This window comes from Globicephala melas, chromosome 21 (genome assembly GCF_963455315.2).
Source record: "Globicephala melas chromosome 21, mGloMel1.2, whole genome shotgun sequence".
Classification (NCBI taxonomy): Eukaryota; Metazoa; Chordata; class Mammalia; order Artiodactyla; family Delphinidae; genus Globicephala; species Globicephala melas.
Genome location: NC_083334.1, coordinates 27591736 through 27605667, shown reverse-complemented (window position 1 = coordinate 27605667; position 13932 = coordinate 27591736). Strand labels below are relative to the sequence as shown.

General features: G+C 38.5%; 1 protein-coding gene across 6 annotated transcripts in view; it reads right to left on the bottom strand.

The window, feature by feature from the left end:
• Positions 1 to 13932, bottom strand: part of UNC5D (unc-5 netrin receptor D) — a 682528-nt gene that overhangs the window by 66514 nt on the left and 602082 nt on the right. For 5 of the 6 annotated variants that reach the window (XM_060291598.1, XM_030833039.2, XM_060291596.1 and 2 more), the window contains one exon: positions 6896 to 13245. The exons of the other annotated variant lie outside the window; for it this stretch is intronic. In XM_060291598.1, the coding sequence (XP_060147581.1) occupies positions 13041 to 13245 (205 nt within the window). In that variant the 3' untranslated portion in view covers positions 6896 to 13040. Of the gene's footprint in view, positions 1 to 6895; positions 13246 to 13932 lie in introns of those variants that run through there. 6 annotated transcript variants of the gene reach the window in all.

The following is a 13932-nucleotide window of genomic DNA, read 5'->3' as shown; positions in this document are numbered from 1 at the left end:
TGAGATTCAATCTGAGGTGTAAGACCCAGAAACCTGCATTTTTAATAAACACTCTAAGTGAGTCTACTTCAGAGGGCTCAGACTTTGAAAAATACCGCTAAATTGCTTAGATGAAGAAAACAAGTTTAAGTTGCACCCAGGTTCCAAACTCACTGCCTGTAAACTTTTGTATTAAAATGTCCCTAGGTACATTTTAACATGGTTACTCGGACCAAAACCTTGGGGTCATCATTGATTTCTTCCTTTTCTTTCCCAACATCCATCCATTGTATAAGCACGTGCTGCCAGCTGTACCTTCAGAATATATCTGTAATTCAAACTCTTCTCATCACACCTAAGCAACCACTTTGAACCAATCCACAATCATCTCTGCTCCCCATCCTACAACTAAGTGGTAATTGTCTTGCATCTACCTTTTCGTCCCTACAATATATTCTCAAACCACGCCAACACTGCTCAGATCCCTCAAGTGTCTTCTCACTTCACATGATTACAAGCCCAAAGCTTGTGGGATCATATTTGATCCACCCCCTGACTTCTCTGAGCTCATCTCCTCCTACTCTTACTCAGACTGCTCCAAGCCACCCAGACTTCCTTGCTCTTCTTTGAATAGACCAGCATACTTCCACCTCAGGACTTTGGAAGTGACATCTCCCCTGTCTTCAGTCCTCTTCTCTCAGGGCTGATCTTGATTCACTTGTCATCTCTTTCAGCTCTTTAGTCAAAAGTTGCCTTCTCAGTGAGACCCTGCCTGACAACCATACTTAAAAATACAACTCGAATCTCACCCCCAGAAATCCCATTCCTCTTTCCTGTGTGTAACTTACTCTATATTTAGTTTTTATTCTTTGTCTCCCCCTCCAGAAGAATGAAACCTCTGTGAGAGTGGGGTACTTAGCTTTTATTTATTGTTGTAGTCCACTGCCTAATATAGTGTTTCCCTGATAGTTGGCAATAATAAATATCTTGAATATTTTTAAAATATATATTTTTAAATAAACCCAACATTTGGGTAAAGCAGTGAGCCAGTAGAAGGCACAATTTAATGGTAAGTTGTGTTTCCTTTTTTTGCCAAGATTGTAAAGGATGATAAAAAGAAATGATAGTTTGTGCCCATAAAAGACAGAAGAGAAGTATTAACCTCTTTCAGGGATGATAATAAATGTAGAGTTGACCTTCGCATTTTATATAATTTTTCACTTATGATGTTGTCAAAATACATCCATATTGATAATCCTTCCCAAAGTATTTGGATTTTGAGAGCAGTGATGCTAGGAGAAGAGATCATCTCTGTTTTTCTGGGCATTTTAACCAAATTATTTAACCCTAGGTATCAGCAAAGATGAAGGAACAAGTATGGGTCACTTAGAATTTTTTACCTGCATGTCTAACAATAATTTGGTCTAAAAACATTCATTTCAGATCTTTTATCATTGACAGTAAGTGTGCAGTTCTCATTCTGTTAAAATACCTGCATAGCATTTACTGGAATATAAAGTTATTTTTCACATGCAATATTTCTTTTGATCCCTGCTGTAGACATATATGGGAAGTGGGACAGGATATTCATGATGCTGATTTTACAGATGTGGAAATTGAGACTCAAAACGTAAAGTGAATTGTCTGATACTCCGCTGGTAGGCCTGAGAGCTAGGAGTAGAATTTTCTTCAGATAGTGCCTCTTTTTAAAAAAATTGAAGTATAGTTGATTTACAATGTTGTGTCGTTAGCGCCTTCTTAATCTACTCTGGGCTCTGTCCATTTAACTTCACAGCATCTCATCCATGGCTGGACACCAAAAACACCTTTTTTGAAAGGAAGTATAGATTGAATTTTTCTCTGAGCTTAAAGAAACCAAGGTTATTTGATACAAATCATTTCATTGTTTGTAAAGGTGCCTCCAGCTTTTAAAAGTGGTCTTTATAAGATTGAACAAAATAGAACTCATCCCCATGAGTTTTAAGGATGCATTTTTAATTAGTTATACAGGAACTTAGTTAAATCAAGCATTCAGAGGCAAGAATGAAAATGTTAAACAGGTTGCCATGGGTTTATCATATGTTTGGAGATAAGAAATTTTGCAAAATGCAAAGAAATGGGTTGATAGATGAGAAAAAATGAAAGATAATCTGGACTAAATTAATTTAAGATGGAGGACCCAATTTATTTCTTATATTTCTTTAGCAAAGTGGATCCCAAAATGTGAACTGTGAGATGTTACTACATATTCATTAAATGGGAGTTAGTAGTGATATATATTTGGAAAATGTTGTAGACAGTAGGCTTGGCTGAGTGATTAAAAATGCACATTAGCATAACTTCTTTCTTCAAGTTCCCTACTTCCAAAATGTGAACAAAACTTCATTGGTTGCTAGAGGATTAAATGCATGAATCCATGTAAAGTGCCTAGCACATTGAAAGTATTCAGAGAGTGTTGATTACTATTATTAGGCAAAAACCTTTGAGAGGTCTCACAATAAAGAAACATCTAAATGTGATGAACTCAGCTTTTCCCAAACATGGCTAACCATAGGGTCAGTACCTAATAACAGCATAGAAGTTTGGAAAGTGCTATTGTAGAAAATCTAGTGGGTCCTGAGGACTAGAGGCATGAAAAACAGTATGACAGCCTCCTGAATAACATGCTTATTATATATTTATCAATGCTAATCTTCCTGTTTGAAAGCTCTCCCTCCTTTATCTTTTTAATGATTTTTTATTGAAGTACGGTCGATTTACAATATCATGTTAGTTTCAGGTGTACAACAGTGATTGAGATATACAGTTTTTTCCAGATTCTTTTACCTTATAGGTTATTAGAAAATATTGAGTATAGTTCCCTGTGCTATACAGTAGGTCCTTGTTGATTATTTTATATGTAGTCATGTGCATATGTTAATCCCCACCTCCTAATTTACCCCCCATCCCCCATGCCTTCCCCATTTGGTAACCATAAGTTTGGTTTCTATGTCTGTGAGTCTTTCTGTTTTGTGAATAAGTTCATTTGTATTTTTTTTATTCCACATATTGATATAAGTGATATCATATATTTGTCTTTCTCTGTCTGGCTTACTTCACTTAGTATGATAATCTCTAGGTCTATCCATGTTGCTGCAAATGGCATTATTTCATTTTTTTAATGACTAACATTCCATTGTATATATGTACCACATCTTCTTTATCCAGTCATCTGTCAGTGGACATCTAGGTTGCTTCCATGTCTCCCCTCCTTTATTTTTTTTCCCCCTCCTTTATTTTTTGTCTGACAAATTCTTACTCATCTCTGATGGAGAAATTGAAACCATGACCCAAATTCTCCACCCCTTTCTGTATCCACACTCTTTGCACTGTGATTTTGCAGCACTTCTCATCAAGAGGTGGATTCTATTTCCCTATCTCTTGAATGGGCTGGTCTTGTGAGTTATGTTGGCCATGAGAATATTATAGAAATGGTGGTGTTTCAAGACGGGGTCTCCGAAGACTTGACATGCTTCTCTCCCTCTGCCTTTACTGTGAGAACATAGCCAGCCTCACCTATTGGATCATGAGACACATGGAGCAGAGTTTAGTTGGTTCTATTCTAGCCAAGGCCCAGACATGTCAGGAGTCCAGTCTGGAAAAGCCAGCCCAGCTAACCTCCCTGCTAACTGCACATACATGAATGAGTCCAGCTGAGGTCAGCCAAGCCGGGATCAGGTCAGTGGGACCCCCCCGCTGACACATAAACTTGGAAGAATGAGAAATGTTTCTTTTAAGCCACAAATTGTAGGGATTTTACCAAGTATTATTGAAAGAGCTATATTAATACACCATCTTTAAATCTTAGCCCCGTGGCAACTTGACCATGGAATGTTCCCTCATACAACACACCTGGTCTCCTCCCCATTCTCCCTTAACAATCTACACTCACCTCTTTCATCTGATGGTATGATAATCTTCTGGATTATCAGAGAGTGTGAGCTTCTTGAAGGTTGAGTCAGTGTCTTTCATGTATGAATGCCCAACTTGTAGAAGAGGGGTTGGCACATACAGGTGATAGTGCCCAGGTAACTCTTTGATGTTGAAATGGTGAACACTGTCATGTTTTTAAGGCCCTTGTGTTGTTTGAAAACCAGAAAATGGGTCATCTCACTGATGGAGCATCTATTCTATGCCATATTTCTATCATTTTAAACAAAATGTTATGTGTCTTCATGATAGCTACCCTTTTAATATGGATTTGCTTCATTCTTTCCCTCCTCAAACCATTCTATATGGGTGGAAAATGGGACCTCAGTAGAGTTTTTTTTTTTTAAGCTCATTGTATTAAGCCTTAACGTTTATATTTGAAAACAAATTTCATTTAACTTACTTCAGGGATAGTTTAAGACATAGTTTTTTTTTTTTTTTTCTTAAATAGCTTTCAGGTATCAGAACGACACTAAAGTTGAGTACGTCTTTGGCCCTTGTTGTTACTTTACTATGTTTATGCAGTTGGTCCTCTGTATCTGTGGGTTCCCCAACTGTGGATTCACTCAATCAAGGATTAAAAAAGCTCCAAAAACCAAAACTTGAATTTGCTGCACACCAGCAACTATTTACCTAGTATTTACATTGTGCAGTTGACCCTTGCATAATGAGAGGCTCAGGGGCTCAGTTGAAAATGTTTAACTTATAGCTGGCCCTCTGCATCCATGGCTCTTCTGCATTCACGGGTTCAACCAATCACGGATCATCTAGTACTGTAGCATTTACTACTGAAAAAAAACCCGTGAATTAAGTGGGAGCCACACAGTACAAACCCATATTGTCCAAGGGTCAACTGTATAGATATTATAAGTAAGCTAGAAATGATTTAAAGTATACAGGAGAGTGCTCGTAGGTTATATGCAAGTACTACGCCATCTTATATATGGGACTTGATCATCCACAAATTTTTGGTATCTCTGGAGGTCCTAGAACCAAGCCCCGTGGATACCGAGGGACAACTATATAATGAACACTCTAGGACATCTCTGTTGAGAACCCGAACTCGCCAGTGACAGGTGGAGATGCTTTTATCACTACACTATTTCTTGAACATTTACTTTGTGTCCAATGAGCTTGATATGATCATCTCCTTTTAATGATAGTTTCTTGATGAAGGTCATGTATCCAGAGAATGGCAGAATCCGGATTATTCCCCCAGACTGTGCTGATCTCAAAAACATTTTGTTGGGCTTCCCTAGTGGCGCAGTGGTTGAGAGTCCGCCTGCCGATGCAGGGGACGCGGGGTCGTGCCCCGGTCCGGGAAGATCCCACGTGCCGCGGAGCGGCTGGGGCCGTGAGCCATGGCCGCTGAGCCTGTGCATCTGGAGCCTGTGCTCCGCAACGGGAGAGGCCACAGCAGTGAGAGGCCCGCGTACTACAAAAAAAAACAAACAACCCAAAAACATTTTGTTAACTACTATGCATAGTGCCTCTCTAAAATAAGACAAAACCTAACTTTCATTGGTTGCTTACTATTATGTATTGCGCTAAGGGCTTTACATGTATTTTTTTTCTCTCATTTAATATTCAGACTTTGGAAAGAATCTAAACTTCTATTATCATCCCTGTATTATAGATAAAGTAGAAATGCCAAGTGTCTTGCTTGATATCAAATGCTACTGGTAGAGTGAGAATTTGATCGTGGACTCTGTTATCTATAGAAAATGCTAAATATTTTTTAAATGAATGAGTAACCCCTATCAGTAAGTTTGATCAAGTTCTAACAAATGAATGTTGGCTACATCAAACAAAACTAGATTAGCCCAAAGTAGCTTTAATCCACTCAGAATTAGTTCTTAACTAGATAAAACGTTTTTAAAATTATTTTGAACAGTTTATTACAGGTTGAAGCTGATCTGTTAAGTTTTCATCAGGACGAGCTAGTTATATCCGGATCTGTATGCCAGCCCACAGCCTCCATCTAGTTAAAACTTGTTCTGACCAACTCAGATTGGATTTATTTGCTCTAATGATACAAGTAATTCTGAAATTTTTGGTGTGGTTCTGCCTCATCATACTAATTTACCTAGGTTAAGTTAATTAGAATCACTTAACATTCTATCAGTAACTTAAATACATTTTAATCAGCTTGAAAGCGCTGCCTACCTTAACATGGTCAGAAAGAACAGTTGAAACCACTCACAGCCACTCTCTGAATATTCATACCCATTCCTGCTAAGTCCCATCAGATGATCCCCCAAAAGCTGAGGAAATGTTGCCTGTACTCCTCCCCTCTTAGAGCTCCATCATATCCAGTAGATCGATCATACACATAAAGGCGCTCGGAATCTAGAGAATGATATTTTATTCTGTAGGTTTCCAACCTGGGGAAAAAACTGTTACCTTTCTGTGAAAATGGTTTAAAAAACCAAATTTGGAAAACACTTGGTTTAAGCCAACTTTTGACCTTTTCATTGATAACCAACTAGTTGAAGCAGATGAGAAACCATCTTCTAGTAAATCATACTGTTTCAAATGGCTCCAACGAGTTGTAAGTAGTTATGATTGAATTCTTGGGAACTTCTGGCATTTTAAAAACCATTCAAAACAGATTCGGTCTGTGAAGATGTATTTGAAATGTGCAACACTGTACTTGTTTTCTTAACCTTTTCCCGTGGAGAGGCAGAACACTTTCTAGAGTGTCTGTAAAAATCATGCAGGCATTTTGAGGAAAAAGATGAACGGTATCCCAGTTATGGTACGGCGGGTATCTCAGAGTATATTAAACTGTATCCCAAGGATAGTGGTATGTGTGTGCATTGGAGTGGAGTAGGAATATTTAGAAGATCGTCTCAAAAAAAAATCATCTCATCTTTGCTTCCATTTGCCTCATTTTAAACTCCTTCTTGAGGACAGAAGGAGAAATTAGGTTCAATATATAGCAGGTATTAGGAAATTGACCTTGATGTGAAGGGCATTCCAGCCCCTGGCTGACTGTGGCAGGAGGTGTGTAGAGGGGATCCTCATTGGCAGTTCAAAGTTCCACTCGTGGAGTATCCTAAAATGTCAATAAAAGACTCTTTATTCGTAAATAACTGATATGCAGTAATTTATGTCTGTACATTTATCTCGAAAAGTCTGTCATCATCCAGTTTTTTTTGCAAACTCTACATAAAACATCCAAACCGTCCATTTTTGTTCAATACAATATAACACAGCTGTTTGGCATTACCAAATATATATGTATATATATTTATAGATATGTACATGTGCTGAAAAAGAAGCCAGTGCAGCCTTTTCTAAGAAGTCCATCCAAGTATTTACTGTACAACATTCAGAATTTACATTGATAATACAAGGCACAAAAAGTGTGGTATGAAGCCAAGGCCATGCTTTATTCAAACTCTCTCCTCTGGCTTGTTCACTCCTTCAGCTTCATGTCAAATTAAGTATTCAGTTCTCCTTTTTTTTTTTTCGGCTTTGAACACATCAAATGAAAGTTGAGAGTGGAATGGGTTTGAGATATGAGTCACTTGAAAGAGCTACCCTCCCCATCCCCGAGACACACACACACACACACACACACACACACACTTTCCCAAAATAAAAAGAACAAAAGGAAGTCTGTTTTTAAAATTCTTCCATACAGAAATGGAGGTAAACCATTACTCATATATATATATATATATATATATATATATTTTGGAGTTTGGGTCAGGAGAATCAGCCAGTTTTCCTCTAACTGCTTATATTTGCAATATTTCTAGGTCGAGACTTACTGGATTGCATGCACCAATTAGATACAATTCTGAAGAATGGGAAATGTTAAGTCAGTCTTTATTCCAATTTAGAAAGGGAGAAAACTGTTTTCCTTACTGGAAAATTAATTCCCACAGATGGAGTGTTTCCCACCTTCTTATAGAGAAGTTTTGAATGGGAGTGGCCAGCATCATCGAGGGCGGGCCTTGGAAGGTGTTTCTGATTGAAATATTTTAGTCACCCTCTGTTAAGGCTTAAATGGAAGCCTCCTGGGAAGGGGTGAATCTCCCTTCAGTATCATCAGAGCTGCTAATGGAGGGATATTAGAATTATTAGATCTATTTCTGATTGCAATATCTGTTCCAGTAATGGGACAGCAGGCATGATATTCTGCTTACAAACTCCCCTCAAATATCATGATTCAATAGAATCACAGTCAAGTTTCTATCCTGTATATCCAATTTTAACGGAATTGTATAATTTGTCCATTTTGGATGTAAGTAATGCTTGAGATAGGGAAATACTTTTGGGGTGAGCACAGTTTGAAGCAAAAGGACATTTTCACTGTAATCATGCCTTTTGTAAAATTATTTATCACACATTTCCATTCATGCAAAGAACTACATTACCAAATTTAGTTATGTATTTTCTAATTCAACTTTTTTTAGGGGAGAAAAAAGTACCCCTTGCTGAACTCAATAATAGGGATGGGGGAGGACATTTTTAAGCTTAGGCTTAAACATTGAAGCTTACTGCCTTTTTCATCTTTGGGTTCAGATGGAGGGTGGGTTCTAAGACTTAGAGCTTAGTGTTACTGTCTTAAATCCACCTCGTGAAGACATTCCAAATCCATGATCTTCACAGAAGAAGGAAAAATCAAAGTAGCTGCTTCAAAAACCACAATTATTCTATGTGAGTTAAATTTCCTACTTCAGATCACAGTACTACACACTAGTGACTAACGGCCAGGTCTGATTTCCATCCCCTTTTCTCTTTTGAAAAAAAATCACAGCATACAAATTGTCATCTCGATTTTGTTGATGAGACCGGAGCTGGGGATGTGAAAAGTCCATGGTAGACACTGGCTCTCCTAGAATTACTTTTGCAAAAAACACCACATGCTGTCAACACAGCCAAACAGCTTTATAACTGCAGCTTTTGAAAGAGTTTGGAAAGTAAAAACACAAAATATGCAACACATCTAAGATTAGTAACATTTTCACTTTGTGACATTTGACGAAATACACTTTTGCTTGTAGTTCAGGAAAATTCTATGCAGACGAAACAGTGGAAACGGCGGAAACGGTGGCCATTCAGCATTTGGCTAAAGCAGCGATTTTGCAAATACAGTGCTATGGTAACTAACACCAGAGGGATAATAAAATGTGTCACTATCTGTAGGACAGTATATTTTGTTCTCCCATTTGCTGTAGATGTCACGCCTAGTCCAGTCAATGGGAGTTACCAAGGATTCAGAACTCTGCAGTGTTTCATGAGGAAACTTAATGAAAATGAGCCACACAGTGGGCTGGAAAAGCACGTTTCTCAGCTCCTTCACGGTTCCTGTGACCTTCAGGGCTCTGGAACAAAGACCCTCGAGAGAACTTCACCTTCAACACATCTGACTCAACACCTTTACAGAGGGACTAAAATTGAAGAGAAAATGGCCAAAAAGGAAAACCAAAAGCACATCAAAAGATTCTGTAATGTTTTGAAATTCACAGGTAGATTGGCCAGACGTTTGGCAAGTGGAGAATACCATCTTCAACCAACTACCTTTTTAATATTCTGCCTTTGCTTATCAATCCAGATGTTGAGAATTTCTATCAAGGGAAACAGCTGCAATAAATCCAGAACTTTTAATCCAAAGAGAACCCTGTTTTAGTGATTGGATTTCACATCCTCTCTCAAAGTCAACTGAAAGGAAAATGACAAGGGGTGTGGCAAAGGAGAACACCTGCAGCTGAAGATAAAAATAACAAAAAAAGAGAGAGAAGTTCCCCTCCTTAAGGAGAACTGTGTCAATTCCTATTCATCTCTTACAAAAAGACCCTTAAAATTTTTGTGGCAGTACATCTGAATTTTATGAGACTTCCTGCACCGGTAAGGGAAGTTTGCCTTTAAATCCATAGCGTGAGCTTCCTTTTGGCGTAAAGGATTTTTAATGTAAACTAGGAGGACTGCACAAGCCACGCCGTAAAAACTATAAATTAACTTCAGAGACTGCAGTCTGGTTAAGCTGGGAAGTGCAACATTTTGGTGGCATCCTTTTAAGTCATGTTTAAAGCAGGACTATTAGACTTAAATGCTTCTGAGGATTGAAAGATTTGGCATTAAGTGGGCTATTCTGTAAAAATTCGAAGTAACCTACCAAGTATGAAAGACCACCTTTAATTTCTTTTTTCATTTTGCACTAGGACAATAAGACTTCGAAAGTAAGCGCTTGGGCTGATGAGTAAGTAAATCTCTTTCAAGAGAGGCATTTGTGTTGTGATATGAAAATATTAAAATTGAACCAGGGTTTAGGTTACAGTGAGTTCAAGTTCAAGTGCCAGCTAAGTCTATCTGATCTGCAGTTTCATGCTCCCTGCCCTCCACCCTCGCACACACACACACACACACACCCCTTGGTCTGTAAATCTCAAAAACATGGGTTCTCTTTGGAATCCTTTTGTAAAATACTGCATAATCCTGACATGCAATGGCCATAGAATCTCAAACTGTAGAAAACCTACAGAAATCCTACGTATGGTCCTAGCAGAAATAAGTAGGAGAAATGTAAAGAGGAAACAATGGACTGAAAGATGGATTTGAACCTTGGGCTGAAATCCGAGATGACTCACGTTCCTATGCTTCCTTTATCGCTCAAAGTGATATGGTGATCAAGTGCATTTATTTATAAAACCCAGGCCAAAAAAAAAAGAAAAGAATAAATACATGGGAGGAAATTCTAGACAGTCAGGGATTGATAATAAATTCTTATCTTAAAATAATCTAGATAGAATCTAGGGGAAACTTTAACATTTTTCATCTGTTTTAAAATATTAAAAATATATCAAAAATCTAAAAAAGATCTGTGTGGATTCACAGAATAGATAAAAACAATTATAAGGCCAATTAGAAGGGAAGAGGAAAAAAGGATAGGATGTGTAAAACAAAAATCCTCCAAGATGGACAACAACATATGCTCTACACTGTACTTTCTATAAGTTCCTATTCGTTATAACAGTTTAATGCAGATTCTTTCTGCATACCACCCATGCCAATCAACCCTCTGGTTTATTTTGGGTGGATGACCATCTACTTCCACTTCTATCTCAGAAATTATATCCCATCATTATGTTAGATGATTAACACTTTGATGCTTTCTGTCTTTTGCTCCCTGGAAGGAATAAACAAGTTGAGTATACTAGCAAAAAGGGTATTTTCCTGATCTAGTTATGGTACTTTGAAAATATGCTCAACAGTTCTAAGAGGACTTGTTTGTTCTGTATAATATGCCTTTGGTTCCTGAGAAAAGCAAGATGCTTTTTGAATTTCATGCAGCAAAGCCTTCCGTCGATTACAGGGGACCTTCTATACCACACATTCATTAGAGAGAATGGCCAACACATTCGAGAGTTACTTCTTCAATGCCTTACCCAGGATATCATAAATTCAACCTATTTTAAGTCTTTTTCACTTAGGTGGAGATTCACAACATTTTTTTAAACATGGGATCTACAAAAACATTGTTTCAAAAGTGGATCACATCCCTACTGCCAAAGTACTCCCTAGCTCCCCCATTCCCTGACTGTATTTATTCTAATGGGGCCAACCTCTAAGTAGCTGATCAACCTTGTGGTTAATCGAGGTCCTTGACTTTGGTTGTCCTGATTCTGGACAGCTAATTAAAACATCCACCAGAAGATATTCAGGAGTAAATCTGTTCATCTGTAGTCTACCAGGACATCCTGTCAAAAATGATTAAATAGGTTAAAAGATGGAGTGAAGTGTTAAGATGGGGGTTGTGTATTATCTGCAGATTTCAATTCTCCACAGCATCACTGCCTCTCATTTAAAATGTAAAACAATATATTAATGGTCCTGGAAAGAAAGCATGCTTGGTGAGGTTGAATTATCAGAGCTTGAAGACTCCTTGAACAATGCATTTGGTTTCTCAGACATTGTGGTAGAGGTATCCCTCAGGTCTATGTACTCGGATATCATTTAGAGCAAAGACCATCGGCTAATTTCCCAAGAGGCAAAAGGAGGATGACCTATAGCCCCATGGAGAGATTCTGTGATAACATAGTACCAAAAGGCTAGAAAATTCAAGAACTGGATTGTGAAGGACAGTAAACCGCCTAATCCCTTCGTAACAACTGCGCTGGGGAACTAAATCAACATCTGCATCCTAGAATAACAGCTTATTTGAGGCCTAAGGCATCTGCAGTTCATGTTTCCTTGGACCTGATTTGACCTCCCTTGTCTCTAAATCTGTATGATAAGCTGTGTTCTGATAGCTTTTGCAATTTGAGTGGCTTAGCTGGGAATAGAGATGGTCCTGCTTTGAGTTAGAAAATAAGAAATTTCCATATTGAAAAGTCTATGCTCCTTGAAACTTTCCCCCTAGTGTAATTCATAAGGAAGGGGAAGAAAGAATGTGGATAGATTTGGTCCTTGGAGAAAATGAAGGAGGGGTAGGTACGCTGCTAGAGCTAGCTTGTGATCTCTCTACCTCTTGATCTTGCTTCCATTAAGTGGCTAGGATAGATAGGGAATTGGTGCTGGTGTGGTGTACTCAGATTCGAAATTCTAAATGCCCTCCTTGACGTTGTTGAAGTCCTACAGATGGGTTGGCAACCGTGTTTCACTTCTAAAAGCCAGTTGACAATGATTGCTGGCATCCCGGATGCCAGTTGGTAGAAAACTCAGACAATCTGGTGCCAGAATCAGCTGGTACTTTGGGGCACATCATTAAAAATCTGTTGCAAAACATGCACTTATTGAATCTCTGCCTTCCCAGCTTTGCTGTAGCTCATCTTTTCCCACAGTTACTTTTATCTAGATACGCCCTCGCTTTTATCCTTGCCACTCCAAATCTGAGAAGTTCCTCAGCTGTGAACCTGAGTGCGGCTTCAGAGGAGACATATATATTTAAGAGAGCTTGTACTTTTCCCTATTAACATATTTTACCTATATAAAATGCAATTTCTTCAATCAGGGATGCTCACTGATTGTAAATGAAGGCTGAATTCCCCAAATGCCACTGGGCAGAAACCGCCTCTTTCTTCCCCCTGTAAAGCAAATGTCCCGAAGTTGGCCATCACTCTCTCATGAGAGGAAGTGGACTAGAGTCCATTTTGCCTGCTGTAGCTGAAGTCGGCTTCATCCAGCTGGGATTCCTTAATGTTCGAGAGTTTCGTGTGTGTCCTCCCAATCTCTTCAAGGGCACAGGCCAGGGAGTCAAGGTCACCATCGTGCTGATGACGAGCTTCCCACAGGTTCAGAATGACAGCAGACGGGCTACTTTGTGTAGCAAAATAAGATAAATTCCTGGACAGAGAGTTAAATAAACGAAATGACAAAAATAGAAATAAAGGAACAAATACAAATCACTATAAGGGAATTAAAAATGAATTGGAACAGATATTATTAAAATAGGAATAAAGAGCTCCATGAACGCAGGTCTGGGGACAGTCCAGTTTGTATCCCAACGCTAAACTGAAACTGTACTTTGGAGGGTTACCAATGACCTTCTTAATCCTCCGTGTCTTTTTTAGTCCTCACTTTCCTTGAGTTGTGTGTGTATACATGTACGTGTGTTTCTCTCTTGAACACCCTCTTGAAAAGCTCTACTTCATTAGCTTATGTGATGATATAACTCATTCCTTTTTTTTTCCAAAATATCTGACCCCTCTTTATGTCTCTCATGGTAATCCTAAGGGCTGTGAAAATTTTATCTGTGTCTTCTTGGGTTCGTATACGAAATGGAGTACTTATCAGCTCCAAGTGGACAGTGTCTAAGTCGGCATCTCCTGTTTTATAGGTTAATAATGAGCTAGTCACAGATCTCTGAACGACCTTGGGACTGCTCCAGTTAGATATAGCTTTCCACTTCCTCAGACTCGGGGCATCAGGAATCCATTGGCCTCCATTCTAACTATAACAAATGTCCCAGTAATTACAACCATCCTTCTAATCTCTCACACTAGGACATTTATTTCTGAGTCTTCTCTTTGT